The 21,241-nt window shown below is 66.3% G+C and overlaps 1 protein-coding gene across 6 annotated transcripts; it reads right to left on the bottom strand.

Moving 5' to 3' along the window:
* Positions 1 to 289: 289 nt before the first annotated feature.
* Positions 290 to 20,099, bottom strand: ABCA2 (ATP binding cassette subfamily A member 2). Of its 6 annotated transcripts, none has more exons than XM_032478952.1 (49): positions 19,938 to 20,099; positions 16,145 to 16,238; positions 15,784 to 15,786; positions 14,962 to 15,073; positions 14,715 to 14,878; positions 14,293 to 14,420; positions 14,023 to 14,133; positions 13,507 to 13,725; positions 12,805 to 13,172; positions 12,454 to 12,613; positions 11,474 to 11,602; positions 11,208 to 11,375; positions 11,041 to 11,137; positions 10,716 to 10,889; positions 10,545 to 10,647; positions 10,349 to 10,463; positions 9,855 to 10,045; positions 9,605 to 9,755; positions 9,328 to 9,532; positions 9,049 to 9,213; positions 8,778 to 8,958; positions 8,461 to 8,673; positions 8,175 to 8,371; positions 7,908 to 8,090; positions 7,559 to 7,743; positions 7,047 to 7,167; positions 6,537 to 6,773; positions 6,249 to 6,455; positions 5,905 to 6,007; positions 5,483 to 5,802; positions 5,199 to 5,412; positions 5,002 to 5,107; positions 4,793 to 4,904; positions 4,657 to 4,717; positions 4,402 to 4,576; positions 4,143 to 4,258; positions 3,916 to 4,063; positions 3,709 to 3,832; positions 3,441 to 3,573; positions 3,183 to 3,300; positions 2,928 to 3,106; positions 2,715 to 2,850; positions 2,504 to 2,638; positions 2,278 to 2,381; positions 2,102 to 2,194; positions 1,900 to 2,002; positions 1,686 to 1,823; positions 1,407 to 1,613; positions 290 to 1,020 (listed from the first exon to the last, which is right to left on the bottom strand). In XM_032478952.1, the coding sequence occupies exons 1-49, from the start codon at positions 20,001 to 20,003 to the stop codon at positions 985 to 987; spliced, it is 7,308 nt and encodes a 2,435-aa protein (XP_032334843.1). In that variant the 5' UTR covers positions 20,004 to 20,099; the 3' UTR covers positions 290 to 984. The 6 variants fall into 6 exon arrangements, with proteins under 6 accessions (XP_032334843.1, XP_032334841.1, XP_032334844.1 ...); XM_032478950.1 differs by having other exon boundaries at positions 2,709 to 2,850; positions 19,938 to 20,098; XM_032478953.1 differs by lacking the exon at positions 4,402 to 4,576 and having other exon boundaries at positions 2,709 to 2,850; positions 4,793 to 4,854.
* Positions 20,100 to 21,241: the final 1,142 nt, after the last annotated feature.

A 21,241-nucleotide genomic window follows, 5' to 3' on the forward strand; every position in this document is an offset into this window, starting at 1 on the left:
TCCCTCCACTGTCCCTGCGGGGCAGCCGTGGCCCAAGGTCCCAGGGGCTGCTGGCCTCATCCTTGTCCCTGCGTGGGACTCTTCTGTCCTGAACCCCTGCCTGCAGGTCCTCCCCAGCGGCATCTCCCCGACTCTGTTCTGAAGAGAGGCGGGGGGGGAGCCCACCCTTTCTCTGGGCTGACCTGGCGCCTGTGCGGCAGGGGCTGTAGCCGTGGCATTGAGCACGCCCGTCTTCGTCCCACACCAAGCCCCACACACGCAGGCTCGCGTGGGCTTTCATGTTTATTTATTTAAAACAAACACCTATGCCCTACGCACAGGTCCGGCTCCTGGGTGGGCAGGCAGGGGGCCAAGCTGGGCGGAAGAGCGATGGCAGCTGGAGGGGGAGGGAGGGGGTCCGACCCCTGGCCTGGCCGGTGGGGCTGGCTTCTCCGTTCCTGCCACCCAGGCCGCCACCCGATGGCAGCCTCCTCCCCGGACCTCGATGGTGGCCTTCCTGCAGAAAAGCAGGGTGAGGGAGCCTCTTCCTAACAAAATAAATAGGCGCTTTGGGTGGGACCTCACCCACACCCACCCTCAGCCCCAGGCCAGCAGCTGCCGCCACCCAAATTTGGCTGTAAGAGAAGAGCCGGTTCAGGAGCCAGGCCGGCCGGGGGCAGGTTGGGCAGAACCTGGCAGCCTGGGTCACCCCAGTGGCCCCTGGGGTGGTGGACAGAGCTGGGCAGGGGTGGAGGCCAGGGGCCGGCCAGACCCCCAGGCATTAAGGCAGAGCAGGGTGAGGGAGAGCACAGCCCAGGGCCGGGCCAGCCTTTGGCACAATGCGGGGAGGGCGGCACAGCGGCCAAGAGCAGGCGGAGCCTGAGGCCCTTGGTCCTGGACCTCCTGCTCCAGGGCCTGGCAGGTGGGCACTGGGGGCATAGGGTGGGACCTCGGCCACCGCCTGACTTCTGTTCCCAAGGTCCGTCATCCATCCAGCTCCTGTGGTCAGCAGAGCGTGTCTGTGTTGAAGGAGAGCTGGGCCTGGTGGACAGCAGACAGGCCTGGCTTGGGACGTCTGACACCCTCCCCCCAGAACTGGGCCTGCCGCTGGCTCACCCCACTCCAGACCTGAGCTTTCTCAGTGGTGGGCACCCCACGTGGCCCCTCTGCTAGTCTGGTGGCTGCTGTCCCCAGGCTCTGCTCCCTACACCTCTGCTCAGTGTTGTGGTGTCTGGGGTGGGGCTGTCCCCTCTGCCTGTGCCCACGCCTCCCATGTCCATTCTGGTCCTGAACATCAGGTGGGTCCCTCTGTCCCCTGGAGCTCGGGACAGCAGGGGCCCCAGGGCCACTCCCCTCCAGCCCCTCCAACATCCAGAGCCTGAGCCCTGAGGCCTGCCCAGCTGCCTGACCCGCCAGACCCCGCTCACCCGCTCCTCCTCGAAGCTAATGAGGCCCTCGTCCTCCGTGTCCAGGTCCTCGGGCTCATCAGCCACGAGTGCCCGCAGCTCGGTGGGGGTGGGTCGGGGCCGGAGCAGGCTGAGTAGGCGGCCCAGGGGGGACTGCAGGGCTGAGGGCGGCTCTGTCTCCTGCTGCTCTAGGTTGTCGCTCTGCTTCTTGGCAAAGTTCACGAACACCTGGTGGGCGTGGGCAGGTGGGTGGGCGGGGCCGGCCCAGCGGAGCCCCGGAGCCCCGCCCCCGGCACTCACGTTGTCCAGGGTGGTCTGGCTGACCGAGTAGTCCTGGATGCCCAGCACGCCCGCCACCTGCTCCATCTTGCTGAACACTTGTGCCAGCGAGATGTGCTCCGACTTGAGCTGGTACTGCACCTTCGTGTGGTGCCGCTCCTGTGGGGCACAGGGGTCAGAGGCCGCTCGGGCAGTGGCGCCCCCCACCGCGCCCCAGCCCCAGGGGCCCCCCCACCTTGAGCACAGCCTCAGGGAAGTTCCTGTTGAAGAACCGCACCACGTCCTTCACGTTCTGGCTACTCTTGGTCCTCACTGTGATCATGTAGCCGTCCCCGAACCTGCGGGACAGGCCCATGGCCCAAGCACCAGCCGCAGGGAGTCCGGCCTCCCCCCGCCGCAGCCCCCACAGCCCGCCCCCGCGCAGCACCACTGCTCACCGGTTCTTCAGGTGCTGGATGCTGCCCAGACAGCGCAGGCGCCCATTCACCATGATGGCCAGCCGTGTGCACAGAGCCTCGCACTCCTCCATGCTGCGGGCAGAGACACGCTGGCTGGCACAGACAGAGGGGGGCACTGGGGGCGTTGGGGAGGAGAAGGCCGGGGGAGTGTGCACCTGTGAGACGTCAGCACCACCGAGCGCCCCGTCTTGATGAGGTCCAAAATGAGGTTCCAGAGGAAGCGCCGGGCCTTGGGGTCCATGCCTGTGGTGGGCTCATCCTGGGGGTGGTGCCAGGCTCAGCTGCTGTACCCCATTCACCCCAGCTGGCCCCACCCTCTGCTTCCAGGCTCACCGGGAAGATGAAGGTGGGGTAGCGGACCCCCATCCCACCCCAGCTCACCAGGAAGATGAAGGCGGGGTACCCGATGAGGGCAATGGCTGTGGACAGTTTGCGCTTGTTGCCTCCGCTGTAGGTGCCGGCAGGCTTGTCAGCATACTTGGTCAGCTCCAGCTTCTCCAGGGCCCACGTCACCACCTGGGAGCGAGAGCGGATGTCAGGGGCCCACCCTCTACAGCAGCCCCCTCCCCCGAGGGGCAGCCCTCACCCGGGCCTCGTCCTTCCAGGGGACACCCCGGAGCCGCGTGTACAGCTGCAGGTGCTCCCGGGCCGTGAGCTCGTCAAACAGGGCGTCAAACTGTGGGCAGTACCCGAGGCTCTGCTGCACCTGGAGCAGCTCCTTGAGCACGCTGGGGACACAGAGCCGTCAGCCCCGTCGCCGCGGTCTCCGCGGTCGCCCGGCCCCCGAGCCCCCGCCCGCCTGCACCTGTGCCCATTGACGAAGGCCTCGCCCCCTGTTGTGCTCTCGTCACCCGTCAACATCTTGAAGGTGCTGGTCTTGCCCGCGCCATTGACGCCCAGGAGGCCAAAGCACTCGCCAGGACGCACACCTAGACACAGGCGGTCCACTGCCAGGATGCGGCCGATCTTCCGCGACTTGTACACCTGGCAGAGGTGAGGGGGCAGCTGGCTCAGCGGGGCGTGTCCACCTGGGCCCCGCCCCACCAGGGCCGGGCCCCACCTTGGTCAGGTTCTCAATTTTGACCATGTCGTTGTCAGCATCCCCCCGCAGCACACGCTGCCGCTCGCTGGCCACGTCCACGTCATCCTCCACGGGCTTCGTCGACACTGGCATGCGCCTGGGGGGACAGGGTGGGCAGTGCCCGGCTGGATCACCCCGCATTGTCCCGTGCTCCCCCACTCACCGTGGCCACGGTAGGAAGGTGGGCAGTGCCAGGCCCCCCGCCCTGCACCGTCCGTCCAGGACGCCCCCACTCACTGTGGCTGCCGCAGAAAGTTATACTGACACACGATGGTGAGGAGGAAGCCCACGAAGCCCTCGACTGTCATGGCCACCAACCCCCTGGTGACAATGTCCCACTCGAACGGGGACTTCATCTTGTCGAACTGGCCTGTGGGGCAGCTGGCTGAGGGCCGTGCCCGGGGCCTCGGGAGCCCCTCCTCGGCCCATGCCTGGAGCTCCCTGGTCTCCCTCGGCCCCCTGTCCAGGGGCGCTGGCTCTCCCCCCTCCACCCGCCCGGCCTCACCGATCTTGGCGTAGTACTCGTTGATGTACTCGTTGTAGGCCATCTCCATGAGCCCGTGGCCCAGGTTGTAGTTGGGGAAGATGAGGAAGCAGCTTTTCAGGTAACTGTTGACAACCTTCAGGTCCTGGAGGGTCCCGGGGGGTCATGGCACAGCCTCAGCCCCACCGTCCCGCTGCCCACCGCCTGGCCGCCCCCCACCTGGCCCACCTTGTCATGCTCAAAGAGCTGCAGCAGGAAGGTGGCCACAGTGGCCGTGATGCCGATGAAGAGGTTGATGACAATGAGAAACACGTAGGCTGAGCTGGGCACCTCGAACCAGAAGGAGGCCGGGTACATGATGGGGGTGATGGACCAGCTGTGGGCAGCGGGCGGGCGGTGGTCACTGGTGGCCCTAGCCTGCCCCAAGCCCATCCCCCTCGCCCGCTCCCCCTTACCCGTAGAGCAGGAAGAGGGACAGCACAGCAGGGAAGTTGGTGGGCGACGTGTAGGCCGGCAAGTCAAACACGAACAGGATGATGACGCAGCAGGTGGCCGGGACCAGGTAGTTGAGCTACCGGAGCAGGGGCGGCAGGTGAGGGGCTGGGGGGTGTGGGGGAGAAGCTTGGGGGCAGGCAGGGGTGAGGGGCCCGGGGGCAGGACTGGGGGGCCCGGCAGGGGACAGGGGATGGGACGGCCAGGGCTCCAGGGGCACACCATGTCCCACACGTAGTTGGCCAGCCAGTAGACGACAGGATTGCAGCCGCTGACGAACTGCAGGTGCTTGGCCTTGGTGGACTTCTCGGCCACCAGAAAGACCACGAAGCTGGCCGGCACGAAGGACATGGCCACGATGATGAAGATGGCGATGACTACATCTGTGCCCTGCAGCCTGGGGGCAAGGTGGCCCTCAGCCCTGCCCGCACGCAGTCCCGCAGTGGTGCCCCGCCCCCTCCCACCCCCTGCACGTACAGGTAATCCAGAGAGAGGCTGGCACTCGTCTTGTTCATGGGGTGGTTGGTGACGGTGATGCCTGCAGCACAGCAGAGAGCAGCCTCAGGGGCCTGCTCTGCGCGCAGCCCAGCCCACCCCGGCCGCCCCAGCTCACCATAGGCCGCAGGGTTGCCCTTGCTCTTGGGTAGATTGGCACGCAGAATGGCGTTGTTGAGGCTGTTGAGGTAGGTGGGCATGCTGTGGTAACCCTTGTTGTTGTAGAAAACCTGACGGGGGCACAGAGAGACCCCAAAGCCCGGTGGGTCCCTGCAGACCGTGGGCGAGGGCCGGACGCTGCAGGGCCCGGGACCGAGTGGTGCTCACCTGGGCTGCTCGGCGCACCGCGATCTTCCGCACCATGGCTGGGGCCCGGGCGCCAAACGAGGCTGGGATGGACTTCTGGACATTGCCAAAGGTGATGGCCCCATACCTGGGCAGCAAGTCAAGGAGTGGTGAGGTCAGGCGGGTGCAGGCTGTCTGCTCCTTGTCCATGGCCAGTGCGCCCCTCCCACCTGGCTCACCGGTGCAGCCGGAAGCGGTCAGAAGTAAAGAGTAGGTACTCAGAGACGTTGTGGCCGGTGATGTCTGTGAGGATGTCGCCCGTGACCACTCGCATCTGGGGTGGGCGTCCGCCCACACCACCAGGGCAGGAGAAGCCAGTGCCCTGCCCAGAGCAGGTGCAGCGGACAGGCTCCCGCACCAGGTGTGGCAGGGAGGGTGCGGACGTCCAGTTCTCTGCGGGCACAGCAGGCAGTCAGCCCAGCCCACACTGCCCCAGGCCCCGTGCAACCCCACGATCCAGTACCTGGCCCGGAGGTGGGTGGCAGGGAGGCGTTCCAAGCCTGCAGCAGGTCCTCGTCCAAGGACACAGGGGAGTCAGAAGGTGCGGGCGAGGGTGGGGGTGGCACGAAGTTGGACAGCGGCAGCCCCTGCGTGAAGGACTCCAGGCACATGCTGTCGAAGAACCGTGCGGCCAGCAGGCGCGACTCGCCACTGCTCAGGTTCAGTGTGGGCCCCAGGGAGCCGTTGGCTGGAGACTTCAGCACACAGGTGGCGCCCACACCCGACGGCAGCCGGAACGTGCTCACCAGCTGCTGTGGGCTGGCATCAGGGGACAGCCGCAACCTGGGAAACCCCAGAATGAGTCTAGGTTGGGGGACGGTGCCCACCACTCCCAGCTCTCACACTGGCCCCCATCCCCAATGGCTGTCTGTCTGGCGGCCTCACCGGTCCTCCTGGCGCTCCTCGTTGGCATAGGGGATGAAGTTGCCGCGGGGCTGGGTGTAGTTGTGGTACTGGGAGGGCGACAGCACCAGTGGGGGCAGGTCACCTGGCAGGGTGCACGGGCAAGCCTGAGCAGGTTGTGCCTGCCAGCAACCCCCAGGCCTGGGTTCCCTCTCTCCCGTACCCAGAGGGCCCAAGCCTGGGGTCTGGACCCAAGGAAGGCATGAAGCCCGGGGTGTGCCTGCCAGGCTCAGGTGCAGTGCCCAGGCCCGGAGCAAGTGTGGGCCCCCCAGGTGGCTCAGGAGCAGGACGGAGCCACGCCCCGAAGCCAGGCCAGGCAGCCGTACCGATCTCTGGGACAGAGAGAGCCACAGTCATAGCCACGCAGACAAAGAAGGCGGGGAGCAGGATCTGAGAGGACAGCGCCTTGGAGTTGCGTCGGGCGCAGTGGAAGCGCTTCACCAAGAGCCCGTGGAACTGGCGCACCTTCAGCCACCAGCCCTCCAGCTTGCGGCTGCCCTGGCCGACCCGTGTGAGGGCCTCCGCTTCGGCCTCTGCACAGGGAGGTAGGGGCTGAGCAGGTGACCCCACACCACCCTCCAGGACACTCCCGGCCCCACCCAGCTGCCCCCCACCTTGCAAGCTGACATTGTCAGGGTCCTGCAAGTTGTCGAAGAGGGGACGGTAGTCGCCGTACACATCGGTGTAGCCGGCTCCCTCGTCACCGCGGGCAGAGCCCACCGAGGACGCGGACTGCAGCGATGCCTGTGACTGGGCCAGCTCTGCGCTCTGGGCCAGGTTGCTGGCGTGAGCCTCCCCGGACATCGAGTCCTCAGCCCCAGGCAGCACATCTTTCCTGGACTCTTTCACATCTGCAATGGCAGAGGGGCCAGGGAAGGCAGGAGAGGGGCTCAGGGCTGCCGGCCCCCAGCAGGCCTGCCTGGGACCCCAGCCCCCACACTCGCCCACCCACCCAGGACCCTAGCCCCAGACTGACCCTGGGAGGTCCTGGCTCCTTGTTGCCACCTAAGACCCTTGGTGCCCAGAGATAGGGGAAGAGTGAGCAGCCCCAGACCCAAGTTCAGGCCTGGGGGAGTGGGGAAGGTTGAGAAGGGCAGGGCTGATCCGCAGCTCCGGGACCTCACCTGCCTCACTGTTCTCCAGAGACTGGTCCTCCTCTGACACCTTAAGGAACACCTCCTCCAGTGTCGAGTCCATCAGCCCAAAACTGCTCAGGTGCAGTTCATCCAGACTGCGCTCTAGGTGCTAGAGAGAGCTGGGTGAGGCCCACCCCAGCGTGGGCCGCAGGGCGGGTGGTGCCTGCCTCCTCTGCAGCCCCGCCCCACCCCACGGGCCCGCCTCCCTGGCCCCGCCCCTGAGCACTGCCCAGCCCCGCCTTCCTCCAACCCCACCTCTTCTGCTGAACACACCTCCTCTGCAGCCCTGCCTCTGCCATGAGCCCGGCCCCCGAAGCCTACCCCAGCCCTGTCTCCTCCACCAGCCCCACCTCCCCTCAAACCCCACATCCCTCCACGGACCCCGCCCCCTAACCAACCCCGCCTCCCCTGCCGCCTCCACCTCCTGCACTGGCCCTCCCCGGAGCCCCACCCCCTCCTCTGGTCCCACCTCCTCCACCAGCTCAGCCCCACCCTCACACCTGAAAGAGGCGCTCAAAGGCCCCCTTCTTGGCCGCCTCGCTGGGCAGGATGTAGGAGAGCTCAGTGCTCGTGTCCGAGACCAGCAGGCAGGAGGCCACGTGTTTGCGGATGAATTGGGAAACCTGAGGCTCGGAGCAGCTGCTCAGCTGGGCCTGACCTGGGGGGCTGGCTGTCAGACCCGGCTCTAGGAGGGAAGAGGAGCAGGGAGGGCTTCACTCAGGGGCGGGGGGAGAGGGGGAGCCAGGCCCAGCCAGCATCCTGGGCCTCACGGGGCCACGGTGAGAGCTCAGGCCCTCAACCTCATGGGTGTGAGGAAGGGATCTGGGGGCAGGCCGCCTCAGCACAGACCTTGGGGGTCCCCGGGTTCGGCAGGCTGCTTGACCAGCGTGAGGCGGTAGCCGTCCCCGTAGGCACCCTTGAGAAAGAGTGGGGAGCCGCAGCACTTGAGCTTCCCGTGGGAGATGATGGCGATGCGGTCCCCAAGCAAGTCGGCCTCGTCCATGTGGTGGGTGGACAGGAGGATGGTGCGCCCTGCGGCAGGCCGAGGCGGGGGTCAGGGGGCAGCTGGGCGGGGCCGGGCAGGGGCCGCACACACCCACCTAGCGACCTGCTCACCTGGCTTATACTTCAGGATGAGGTCCCAGATGGCGCGGCGCGCATAGGGATCCACGCCGGCTGTAGGCTCATCCAGGATGATGGCACGGGAGCCGCCCACGAAGGCGATGGCCACAGACAGCTTGCGCTTCATGCCACCGGACAGTGTCTGCACCAGCGAGTGCCTCTTGTTGGAGAGCTCCAGGTCTTCGATCATCCTGAGGGGGGTACAGCAGGGCCTAGGACCGGGCCTGTGGGGAGCCGGGGCCTCGGCTGCAGCCTCTGGTCCCGCCCGAGCCCCACCCACTTGTCCATCTCCTTGCGGATCTCCTCCTGGGCCATGCTCTTGAGCCTGGAGTAGAACCAGAGGTGCTCCTCCACCGTGAGGCGGTCGAAGAGCACGTTGTGCTGAGGGCACATGCCCAGGTTCTTCCGGATCTCGTCCATCTCCGTGCGGATGTCATGCCCGTAGATGGTGGCCGAGCCCGACGTCGGCGGGAACAGGCCAGTGAGGATGGACCTGGGCGGGTCGGCAGGGTCAGGGCCCCCACCTCCTGCAGGGAGCCCTCCCGACCGCCCGTGCAGTCAGGAACTCGGGGTGGGTCCCCGCACCCCGACACTCACATGGTGGTGGTCTTGCCGGCCCCGTTGTGGCCCAGGAAGGACACCACCTGGTTCTCGTAGAGGTTCAGGCTCAGCTTGTTCAAGGCCAGCTTCTTGTCATTCTTGTAGACCTTGGTGAGCTTGTCCACGCAGACCACCAGCGGCAGGTGGGTGGGCTCCTCTTCCATGCCCCGAGTCTCCTCTGCACCAGGGCCGAGGGTCAGCGCCGGGGCCACCCCAGGCCCCTGAGACGCAGCAACTGCCCCAGCCACCACCCTGGCGCCTGCCTCACCCAAGCGCCGGCTCTCCATGGCGCAGGCCTGGTCCTCTTCCATGACGCTGAGGCGGGGGGCGCGAGCCCACGGCCAGCTCCACTCCCATGCCTCCGCCCGCCCGCTGCCCAGCCAGTAGGACTTTTGCAGCGGGAAGTACCAGGGCCGCGGCAGCCCGTACATGCCTGCGGGGTCGAAGGGGAGGCTGACCCAGCGCCCGGGGTCGCTGTCTACCTGAGGCCACGCGCCCCTCCCCCTAGAGACAGCCTCCTCCCCCTCTCCCTCCAAGGACTCGGTACCTGGGTGCACCGCCTCAATGTACCATGTGAGCACACCATAGACAGCTGCGTCAACCATCAGCATGGTGACAGCCAGGAGCAGGTTGAAGTCGTCCCCTTCCACAGGTGACTGGCTGAACGTGTGCCACTGAATGCCCACGCCTGCCACCTCGTACAGGGCGAAGTACTTGGAGCCCAGGCCAAAGGCCGTCGTGGACATCAGGGACTGAGGAGACAGCAGTGTCAGGGGGGAGAGGAGGCTGGACTCCACCTCAACCCCCACCACCATGACCCTCACCGCGATGCACTTCTCGAAGGCGGTGATCTTATCGTGGGCCACCTCCTCGCGGATTGCCACGTACATGTAGGGCACATAGCTCAGGAAGTAGATGATGCCGCCGCAGGCCGAGGCCAGCTTGGCCTTGGAGTACAGCACGGACACCAGGAAGCTGGGGGCAGGCAGGGCCACGGGCCATCAGCCACACCTGAATCTCGGCCCCATGCGTGAAGCCCATACTCCAGCCTGCTGCCAGCCATACAGCACTCACCAGAACATGATGGTGGCCACAGCGTAGACGGCCAGGAAGAGCCAGATGATGAGCACATGGCTGTGCATGAGGACCTGGCCATACTTGAGGATGGCAGTGAGCGCCGTCACCGAGATGGAGAGCTGCACAAAGCCCGTGATGAACCAGGCCACCCAGTGCACCGCGTTGTTCAGGCCCATGGTCTTCATCACCTGTGGGCAGTGGGCAGGCAGCGGGCATGGGGCCTTGAGACAGCGTCCCCAGGAAGGAACGCCCTGCCCAGCCCCACCAGCCCAGGGCCAGGGAGGGAAGTTGCCCCCCACCTCCATTCCTCCCCCACCTCTAACATTTGTAACTCTATCCCCCCTTTCCCCCACCTCCATCCTTCCCCCTCCTCTACTCCTCCATCTCTCGCTCCTTCCTCCATCCCTTCCCCCTTCCATCTCCCCATCTCTCTCCTTTCCCCCTCCTCCATCTCCCCCCTCCACCCCCCCTCCTCTGCTCCAACCCCCCACCTCCTTCAGCCGGTGCTCCTTCTCTGCCACAATGTGCTGGATGGTCATGGCTACAGAGTAGACCCAGGAAATCACCATGCAGAGCGGCATCATGTGCTCGATGACGAACAGAAAGCTGGGGAGAGGGAGGGGAGGGGCGTGAGGGTGGGGCTCGCTGCCTGCCTATGGCGCCCTGCCCTCGGCCGCCCCCACTCACTCGTCCCGCGTGTAGCAGGGATACGGGAACATCTGCACATAGTTGCCCGGCTCCACCACGTGGTGCCCCACGAAGGTGTCGATGATGGCGCGCTCCATCATATCTGCGATGGGGGGCAGCGGTCAGCGGCGGCCACGCCCCGCCCCCCGCGGCCCCAGGGCCGGCCCTCACCCTGGATCCAGACGAAGCCGTACAGGAAGTAGAAGCGGCCGCCGGTGTTGGGCCCCGGCCGCCAGTAGGCCCGGCGGATCTCGTTGGTTTTCTCGGTGAAGCTGGAATTCTGGCGGATCTTGTAGTGCACGTGGGGCGGCAGGGAGCCGTCCTTGCGGGTCTGGAAGATCACGCCTGGCACAGGAGGGGCGGGGCCGGGGAAGGGGCGGGGTGAGGGGGCGGGATCGAGGAGTGGCCGGTAAAGGGGTGCGGGTCATGCAGGGACTGGGGGAGGGGAGAGGCGAAGGAGCAGGGCTCGGGGAGCTGCCCAGGGGCCCCGGCTCACTGGCAAACACGGTGACGTTGTCCTGGTAGGCCTGGTTCAGGGTGTAGTTGACAATGCTCTCCTCGTCAGGAAAACCCTTGAAGATGTCCACGCTCACCTGGGGGAGGGGGGGGTCATTAGAGCTGACCCTGGGAACCTGAGAAGCCCCTCCGGGCTCGCCCACCCACCTTGGACATGAACTGGATCCAGCCGCAGGCCGCATTGTCGATGGTGTCCAGCTGCTGCAGGAGGACCGAGCCGTTGGGCAGCGAGAAGTTGTCCTGGCGCAGGGCAGGCGGCAGCTCCTCTGGTGACAGGCTCAGAGCTTCGGGGTGCAGCCGCAGCTCTGTCACATACTGGGGATGGGAGGCCAGCTCAGCGGGTGGCCTGGGCCAGCCACCCCCAGGACAGAGAGGGCTCCCTGCCACCCCCGCCAGCCCAGCCCCCTCGGCACCTGCTGCAGCCAGCGCAGGTGCTGCTGCAGCCTGCCCTGCTCCAGGTAGCTGCGGATCTCCGCCGAGATGTTGAGCCAGAGCTGGGCGTAGTGAGTCACATTGCCAACAAGGGCAAAGGTCTCATTGGCCTGCAGAGGGTGAGGACAGAGCAAGGGGCTCATGGAAAGACCCCAGCCATCGAGGGGGTTCTCACTCCTTGCCTGCCCCCATGGCCGGATCCAGCCACCAGCCAGGCCCCAACAACAACCAGTCTTGCTCTGGCCAGGCTGCCACGGGGAAGCTCCAAGCCCTCCCCCTCCAGGCCTCTCTTCAGCGCCTCCCCCAGAATTCCCTGTGCCCTGGCTCTCCGGGCAGCATGGCCTCCGGTTCCCCCCACCTCACCAGCTGTGCCTTCCCTGCTCCTTCGTGGGATGCCTCCAAGCGTCCCTTCAGCAACCCCTGTCCCTCATCTTCCCTGTGCTCATTCTAGGGTCCCCTCCACGGCCCCTCCCCTTCCTGGGCCGCTTCCAGCCCTAGTTTCCGCTTGTTCCAGATAGGACCTCTACCCTGGGGTGGCCACAGACATCTCGCCCTCAGCAGGCCCCAAACCACTTGGCTACCCCGCCCAAATGTCGCCCACTGGTTGCTGCTCTAGATGGTTTCCGCGTGTGGCCCCTCCTCCATCCTCACCAGCGCTGCCCAACCCTGACCATGCCCAGCCAGATCAGGACCCTGCCCCACACCAGCCGTCCAGTGCATCCCCAGGGCAGCCCCCAAGTGCCCCTGTACCTTGAACCCCCCCCCACAGGTCCCCCCCACTCAGAGCCAAGTTGGAGCTGGAGGGCCAGGGCTGCACTCCTCCCATGCCAATTCTACCGACGCCCCCACCACCTCTGCTCGGGGGTCCCTGGCCTGCAGAACCCTCTGCCCAGCTCCTCCAGCTCCTGCCCCAGGGGACAAGTGCAGCCTGAGCACTCAAGGCAGCAGTAGACTGGTGCACCTTGAGGATGACACGATCTGCTTCGGAGCCAGCTGGCGCGTATAGGATCTTCGGGTTGCTGGTCATCAGGTGCACAAGGAGGCCCAGGTTGCGCTGCTCCTTGCTCGTGAAGCCCAGGGAGCTCATGTTGCCCCTCCGCAGCGCCTCAGGCTCGATGGTGCTGGGGTGGGCAGATGAGACCTCAGGGTGGGGGCGGGGCGTCGGCAGGGGGCGGGGCTTCCGAGTGCGCGCGGGTGATTGACGCGGAGCAGGCCGTGCAGCAGCACCAGGGAGGGGGCATCCGCGCCAAGCCTCGGGGTCAGGCCTGGCCCCTACCTGTCTTCCTCACCCACCCCCCTGCCAACCACCTACCGGTTGTTGCCACACAGGATGGGCTGCAGGCCCGCCCAGAGCTGCACGAAGGCAGAGCACTGGCCCTGCAGAGTGTCCCCGGAGGCCGGGGCTGCAGCGGACGGGGTACCCTCCTCCGCGGTGGTGTTGGGGCCCACGCCCGCCCCAGCCCCAGTGCCATTGGCCGCCCCACCAGGGCTGCCGCCTGGGGGCACCGGAGTCCGGCCGGTGCAGGCGCCCTGAGGCAGCAGCAGGGCCAGGGCCGAGAGGACGTCCACGTCCTGCAGAACTTTCTGGGCATCCAGCAGGTCCTCCAGCAGCGCCTGCAGCCGCCGTGGGGGTGGTGGCTGCTGCTGGGAGGCGGAGCCGTTGGGGGCATCCAGGTCCAGCTGAGGAGAAATGGGGCCAGTGGGGAAACGCAGGCTCAGGGAAGGGACCAGGATCTGGGGCTGATCTGCAGCTGGGTGCTGAGGTCGGGGGCAGAACATGGAGGACACCAGCAGGGGACACAGGCTGAGAGGAAGGGAACAGCCTGCGGGTGAGGGGAGCCCCAGCTGGGGGCTGGGTGACACAGACTGGGACCAAGGCATGGAGCAGGGCAGGGGCACAAGGCACCCCCATGCAGAGCCTGGGCCCAGGAGTCCCCTGTGATGCCAAGGAGCCCCAGCACCTCCTCCAGCCCAGGCAGCTGATCCGAGGGCCAGCTGGCAGGCAGGGCCTAACCTGCTGGGCGATCTTGGGCACATCCAGCTGGTTCCGGAGCTCTGCAGCCAGCTCAGAAAAGCGCCGGGCACGCGCTGCAGCCTGCCCACTGCAGACAGTGTCCCGGTAGCCCTGCAGCGCTGTCTGCTGACCCTGGGGCACAGTGAGGATCCGGCCTAGCTCCCTGGAGCCAGGCGAGCACGTGAGCTGCTCCAGGAGGGTGGGGGCCAACAGCAGCTCCTGGGGGCAGGGGCAGGGGACAGCTGAGAAGGAGCCCCGATGGAGAGAAAACCAGGGGCCTGGCCTGAGGTGACCTCAGGCCTTCCCTTCCCCACCCACTGTGCCAGGCCTGAAACCACCCAGGTTGTGCATTGTGGGGTAGGGTGTAAGAATGGACACACATCACCATCCTGCCTGCTCCCTCCCCATGCCAGCCACAGACTCCCAGGGACCCTCCCTCACCTCCAAGGGGATCCCTTTCTTCACCCACCCAGGAGCACGCAGCACGTCTCCCACCCCACTGCAAGTCCCCCTCACCTCCATCTGGAATAGCGGGTTGCTACCCTTGTGGCTCCAGGGCTTCTGATTCCTGGGGAGGCCTGACCCCACATCCAGGGCAGGTGAAGGGCCAAAAACCAGACGATAGACCTGGAGTGTGAGGGGGCCATGGTCAGGCCGATGGCTCTAGAGCCCCACATGCCCCCACCCCCACTCCTGCAACCGGGGGAGGGCAGAGCAGCGTGGCCAGGGCTGGCAGCCACAGCAAGAGCAGACACAGGCTCGTGGCTGATGCCCGCCCCGTCTCACCTCGGGCAGGTCCACCTGGGCAACCAGGAAAGCCTGGGCTGTGCTGTTAGGCAGCGACAGGTTCTGCGTCAGGAAGCGCCAGAGCTCCCTCGGGTCCCTGGCCACCGAGTCCAGAGAGAAGGAGGACACTGGACAGGCAGAAAGACAGGGCTGAAGGCCAGCCCTGCCCGGGGCCGAAGCACCCCAGACAGACTCAGAGCTGTGCCCAGGACACCACAGCTCAGCCCCTGGGGCCACTGGTTGGGCCACACCCGGAGCACTTGTGCCCTGGGAACTCAGGGCAATGGGTCAGAGGGCGGGGCCTGAGGCACAGACACAGGCCCGTGGCAGGAAGTGACCGAGGCAGGGCACGAACCCAGCTGACGGCAGAGCTCGGGCACAGCCCCCCAGCGCTGGCTCCGCCCCACCTGCCTGAGGCGCACCTGAAGGTCTGCTCAAGCGGCTCTCCCAGGCGTCCGGGCCCGAGCTGAGGGCCTCCAGGTGCCGGCGCAGCGCCTCGAGCTCCGAGCCCAGGCTGGGCCTCGCCGGGTCAAATAGGTTGCCTTCCTCTACCACGCGGCTGAGGCGCTCCAGCAGCTGTGTGACCCTGCACCACCACCGGATGTCACCCGCAGGTCACCAGGCCTGGGCTGGGGGGAGGGGCAGCAGGGGTCCCCAGGGGACACTCACGTGGAGTTGGCGTACTGAAGGAAGCCAAACTCATCCCGCTGGCCATCTGGGCACAGTGACTGCATCACGGGCAGGATGCCGGCGGAGGTGAGGGGGGCTGCCGTGTAGAAGGCTGAAGGGCGGTGGGGGACAGGGCAGGTGAGAGGGCCCAGGGCAGGGGGAGAAAGGAATCAAGAAAGGGAAGGGAGACAGAGGCCAAGAAGAGAGATTTAGAGAAAGTCAGGAAGGGAAAGCAGCTTCAGGCAGCAGACAGGAAACAGAGGGCTGAGAGTTCTAGTGCAAATGACCTCAGCAGGTCAGAGGTCAAAGGGCATCTCGCCATCCCTACCCCACAACTCCTAGAGCATCCCCCTTCCCTCAGCCAGCCAAGGCCAAAATGCCCTGACACTTCCCCAAAGAATCTGGCTGTGGCACTGCCCACAGAGCCCAGGGGAGCACTGGGGCCCCTACCAGGCAGCGACCTCTGACCTCTCTGGCCAGCTGGTTAGTGGATGGAATGCAGGAGCCCACAAGGATCTGAGGGGAGAGCAGCAGGGCCCCCCTTGCCAGGCAACCCTACAGAGAGGGAGACACCTGGGATCTGGACCTGGGGGCCCCTGTGGTCTGGGTGGCTCCATCCTTCACCAGCCACCACCCCATCCCCCACCAAGAGCCAGCTGCTCCTGAGAGCGGGCAGGGGCCTCTGCGAGACCGGCTGGCCAGGAAAGGCTGTTAATGCAAGCGATGGGGTGGGAGGGGGGCTCAAGCCGCAACAGGGGGCGCCGCAGGGCCGTCCTGTGGCTGCCGCCTGGGCCAGCAAGGAGGAGGCGGCCGCTCACTTACAGACTGCATGCAGGCCGAGGAGGAGGAGGAGGAGGAGGAGGAGGAGGAGGACAAGAGACCGTGCGGGGGAGGGGCAAAACAGAACAGAGGAGAGCAGTGAGAAACTGGTGCCTCGGTCACTCTCGGCCACCACGGCGGACCACATCCTCCAGTCCAGCCAGGAGGCACGGCCAGGGACCATGAGGGGGAACAGGCACGCGGACTCAACGGGGAGGAGCCGTGGGAGCTGGTTCCCACCGATGCGGCCATGTGCACACAGGACATGCGCGCGTGGGTGATGCAGTGAGGGCTGCCTGCCCTGCCCCGCCCACCCCGCTGGAACCTGGTCCCTGGTCCCCCTCCCCCACCAAAGGACCCTCACCTTCCTTTACAGAGATGGTTGGTTTCTTCTGCCGAAGCCCCAGCAGGATGAAGAAGAGGACCAGAGGGATGAAAATCTCGAAAGCCAAGACCCACTGGAAAGGGAAGGCTGAGTGAGGCCGCCTGCCCAGGGCTGGACAGGACAAACTCAAACACTCCTCTCCCTACCAGACAGACACCCTCCCTGCAGGGCCGGCCCAGCCCAGCCCCTACGTGCTCCCTCAGGGAGGAGAAGGTCAACCCAGGCCCTCCAGGGCCACAGACATCACAGCCCCTTCCTTCCTGGACCCCGTGAAAGAGTGAGAGGGTCAGTGTTGTCTGACTTAAGCGAACCAGGTCTCCCACCTCCCAGCCCAGGTTCTGCCGGCCACACTGAAGGCCAACAGGGACAAATCAGCCAGCTTGTGGTCCACTCTGACCGTGCATCTGCCCAGCTCGCCTTCTCCTCTCCCACCTGCAGGGCTGCCTGGGCAAGATCTTGGAGGCAGTCTCTGACGGGCCTGCAGCTCTCACACCACCCGCCCTGCAGGGTCAGCCCTCCTCCCTACCTCTACAGCAACATTACACCCCATGCAAGGGCTCACAGAGATGAGGTCTGGTGGTGGAGGAGGCGTGGCTTTAGCCCAGGGCCCTGAGCCTCTGGGAAGACCTGGGCAGCAGTCTGACAACCCCAAGTCCCGAGGTACAGGCACCTCCTTCCGCCCTGGCCCCTCTTCCCCACCCCTGGTGGCTCTGGTGGGCACAGGGGCCGTTGCCTGCCCGGGGTCTCTGCTCAGGGTTTTCAGGACGGCTCCTGCCACTCCAGCCTGGGCACCAGCCTTCACCCTGGTGGGCCCTGCTCTGAGCAGGGCAGAAATGCCAGGGGCCCAGGGGTCCAGCCTTCCCTCTGTCTCCCTGGAAAACGGAAGGACTTCACCATTCTTGCCCCCACCTCTCCTACCTCAGGGAGGGAGCAGAGGAAGGAGGAGGAGCTCAGGCCAGCTGCTCTTTCGGGGAGCCCCCTGCCCAACCCAAGGGCACACCCTGACCCCTGCCCCCACCTGGCTCTTCTCGGAGGCACTAGGGTTCCTTCATCCTCACCCCCACCCCAAAACAGACTTCAGAGCCCCCACCCAGAGGCGCTCCCTCTGGCCCCGGGTCCCTTGGGGTGGGGCAGCTGCTGTGTTTACTGTGCTTTGACAATAGTGCTCTGTGGTCTGGAACACCCCGTTGTGTGTCTGCGCCCCACACCCGGCCCAGCCTGTGCCAGCCTCCACCCCCGCCCTGAGCCAGGATCCAGCCCAGGGCTAGCCAAGAAGGCCTCATGGGCACCCACAGGCCTGGGACAGGCACACGCCACACGCACGCACACACTGAGCGAGGGGGGCTGTGTGCGAGCAGTGATGCGGGAGGCCGGGGTCACGGCCGCCGTGGTGCCGGCCTCACCCACCTCAGCCCTGCCACCGGGCACCTCCACCACGTAACTGCGGCAGTAGGCCATGGCTGCCTCCTTATTGCTATAGCAACAGCGGCGCACGAGCTGCCAGGAGGAGGCGAGGCCTGCTTGGCGGGCAGGCGGCTGGCTGGGCAGCTGGCCAGAGGGGCATCTGGTTACGGCAGGCGGCGGGGGTTCAGCCCCACCTGAGCGCCCCACCCAGCACCCTGCAAGGTGATCAAATCCCTGTCCCTTGAGATCAGCCCAGTGCCCCATGTTGTTGCACTCCAGGCCCCCTCCTGCTGTGTCAGGGGGAAAAGGTGAGGCCTGAGGATGAAGGTGCTGCGTCCTGCTTGCCGACAGTGATCTGGTCCCTCCCCCAGGAGCAGCCTGTGGCCCCAGGTGAGACCATGTCCAGCTAAGAGGTCACAGGTTAAACTCACAGATGAAGACACCGAGGCGCAGAGCTTGGGAGGAGGGAGCAAGCAGGCACAGAGCCCCTGGGTTCCGACCCTGTAGACCAAGCTTCCCTGGGCGACCCCACCCCTCCCCAGTGAGGCACACAGCAGGCAGGGCAAAGCCTCTGCTAGCGGAGCCCAGGCTCCAACTCTGAAGCCCAAGACCCTCCCAGAAAAGGAGGGGTCCGGCAGGAGTGTGCCCAACATCTAGCCAGCCCTGGTCCCACTGCGTGAGCCCAGCAAGACCCCAGCCACCCTGGAGGGAGAATTTCTGGTTTGCTGTGGCCACACAGGCACATGGCATGGCCAATCTCTGAGAGTGCCACGGGGCAGAGGCACAGGATGGTTCTGGAGGAAGTCCAGCTTAGCATGCAGGGGCTACTCCTGGGTGGAGGTCAATGGGCACCACCTCCTACTGGCTTGCCAGGTACCCACAAGCCATTGTTCCCTCCCCAGATCCTTGGGGTCCCCAGTGGATGCTGGGGCCATCATTCTGGCCTCTGCTCCCAGCCCCTGGGGGTCCTTCCTGCCAAGAACTCTGGGACTGATACTAATGCATGCCCACATCCCCATCCCCCTTCCTCCCAGGAGCCCCACCCTGCTGACCCAAAACCTGAGGTGGGCGAAGCTTTACCAGAGGCTACCTGGGGCTGCAGGCCGGATCAGCAGGACCCGGCGCCAGCCAGCCTCAGGTGCCCTGAGCAGGGAGTGTACTCAGCCCTGGCTCCCTGCCAGGGCCAGGTGCCTCGGGGAATCCTGCCAGGCCATGGTGATGATGGCCACCTGCCCCTCTGCAGCCTTGGGTTTCCCATCATGCACTTGGAAGCCCTTCTCAAGGAGGGACCTGGCAGCAACCGGTTGGCCCAAGGGGTCCCAGGGTGGGACAGGAGCTGCCTAAACCTCAGATGGGCAAGAGGATGCCTCCTCTTCAGGCTCCATCTCCAGACCCCAACCTGCTCTGGGCCCTATCCTGGAAAATCCCCAGGCCGGTTCAGGAACCCGAGATGCCTAGGGCTCTCTGGTGCATGTGCTGCTGCCAGTTGGGCGGGCCAGCAGGAGATGACCCTGCCCTTCCCAGGGCCAGAGCAGTGATGGCCAGCCTGATGACATCCACGCCATGCCAGCCCTGCCTGTCACCAGGGCGTCTGTCCCTGCTAGCTGCTGTGCCCTGCACCCTCAGGCCCCTGGTGCCCCTGGCACAGGGCAGAGAGCAGGGGAGCCTGGTGGTCACAGCTCCAAACAGCAGGCCCCTGTTCCCAAAGGAACTGAGTAGGGGAGACCAGAGAGTGGATCAGCTTCAGGGAGGATCACCCCAAAGGACAAAAGAGTGAAGGGACTCAGGGTGGCCGAGGCTGGGCACAGCAAGGACGTTGCTGGTGGTGAGAGAGCATGAGCTAGGGCCAGTGGGTGTGCGGGAGGGGGGAGGAGGAGGAGGAGGAGAGGTGCCTGCCCAAGGACAGACGGGTGGTGCAGGGAGGAAAGGGACATGGTCCCTGCAGGGGTGCCAGGAGGGCTGGGTCCGGAGACCACAGAGCTTCTGAGATGGACCCCCAGCCAGCCCTCTGCCCCGGGAAGCAGGGCCTCTGGCGACCCCAGGGTCCCGCAGCCGCCCACCCCGCACCCCCACCCCCGCAGCTGGCCCGGGAGAGCGCGTTGCGGAGGGCGCTCGCTCCGTGACTCAGCCGAGCACCACGAATGTCAGCGGACGCAAGCGGCGGGCTGCTCACTGCCGAGCCCCCTCCCCGGAGGCCCGCGAGCTGGCAGGGACGGGGGAGGGGGCAGGCGGGGAGGGGGCCGCCGCCCGCCCGGGGTCTGCGCGCGCCCGGCCGGGCTCGCCGCACGTGCGCGCGGGGAGCGCGCCGCCGGCCCCGGTGCACGCAGCCTCTCGCTCCCGCAGGCCTGCGGCGCGCCGGGTCGCTCACCGGGCTCCGGCGCTTCAGCGTCACATTCTTCCAGAGCAGCAGCTGCAGCTGGTGCAGGAAGCCCATGGCGGGGCCGCGCTCCGGCAGCCTCCGCGCCGCGGCCCGCTCTCCTGCGCGCCCCGCCGCCCGCCGCCCGCCGCGCCACTCGGCATCGCCTGCACGGGGCGGGGTCTCGGGCGTCCAGGACCGGCTCGGAGCTGGCTCCGCCCCGGCGGCCGCGGCGACAGCCGCTCGCACCCGCCCCCTGCCCGCTCCCGGCCCGCGCCGCCTCCGCTTAAAGGGGCCGCGCGGTGCTCGCCTCCCCCAGCCACGCCTGACCCGCGCCAGTCCCGCCCGGGCCGTTCCTGGAGCTCTACTCTGCCACGGGAGGCTTTGTGGCCGCCCCCATGTCACTAGGCGTTGAAGTGACGTGCCCAAGAGCCCACATCTAAACCGAGACCTCCGACCCACCCCCTTTCCAGGGCGCTTATCTCCCAGGAACACCGGGCCTGAGTGCAGCACTCCACCCCCTTGAAATCCTCCCGCAGAGGCGCCTCAAGTTGGTCACTGGTCCCCAGGGCTCCCTGAGGGGAAGCTTGGCCCCTTCCAGGTCACCACCTCTCCTGCCCTCCTTGCAGAAGCACTGATGGCAGGGATTTTCATCTGGACCTAAGAGCAAGGTCCCAGTCCCCAGGGCCACTTCAGGGCTGGATGGGGGCGGCCACTCACACTTGAGGAGGGAGTGCTCCCCTTGGATGGAGATTCCACCTGTGCTGGGCGGGCACTGCTCTCAAGGCTTGAAGAGTCAACTTTCCTGCTCAGCTGGGTGTAAACTGACCAGCACCCCTTGGTGGGGGGAGAAGAGCTGCAAGTGAACCCCTGGAAGAGTTTCCTGTGTTCCTTGTGAATATGCCACTTGGTGACCAAGTGGCAGGATGGCCTGGCTGGCCTTGGTGGGTGCTCCAGCTTCCCAGCACAGGGAGGAAGGGAAAGGACCCAGGGAACTGCCTCCTGCAGGCCAGAGAGGCCGGGTGCTGGGGAGACTGAGGACGCCACCCCCGATGTGAGTGGCTCAGTTTCTTCCTATATACGAGGAGGATTCTCGCCTCTGCACAAGGAGTTTGGGGTCCAGTGAATTCCGCAGAGGTAGTTTGGTGCCTGCTGGAGCAATGCGGCTGCACAGACCCAGGTCCGGTCTGAGCCAGGCTGGGGGGTTGCAAGGTCCATTCCCAAGGTGGCTAGCAGAGGGCAGGCAAGCCCCTGCCGGAGCGCCCACCTAATGGGTGGTTCTGATGGCTCCTCCCAGCCTCAGTTTCCCCCCTTGT

The sequence above is a fragment of the Camelus ferus genome, chromosome 4 (assembly GCF_009834535.1).
Source record: "Camelus ferus isolate YT-003-E chromosome 4, BCGSAC_Cfer_1.0, whole genome shotgun sequence".
In the NCBI taxonomy this organism is placed as follows: Eukaryota; Metazoa; Chordata; class Mammalia; order Artiodactyla; family Camelidae; genus Camelus; species Camelus ferus.

What these genes read in the sequence shown, in the direction of transcription:
- ABCA2 (XM_032478950.1), bottom strand. Translation starts at nt 20,003, where the DNA reads ATGGGCTTCCTGCACCAGCTGCAGCTGCTGCTCTGGAAGAATGTGACG. An exon ending in AGGAGCACCGGCTGAAGGAG is followed by an intron (nt 10,046 to 10,348) that starts GTGGGGGGTTGG and finishes CACTGCCCACAG; the next exon opens with GTGATGAAGACCATGGGCCT. An exon ending in GCCAGACCACCCTGGACAAC is followed by an intron (nt 1,614 to 1,685) that starts GTGAGTGCCGGG and finishes CACGCCCACCAG; the next exon opens with GTGTTCGTGAACTTTGCCAA.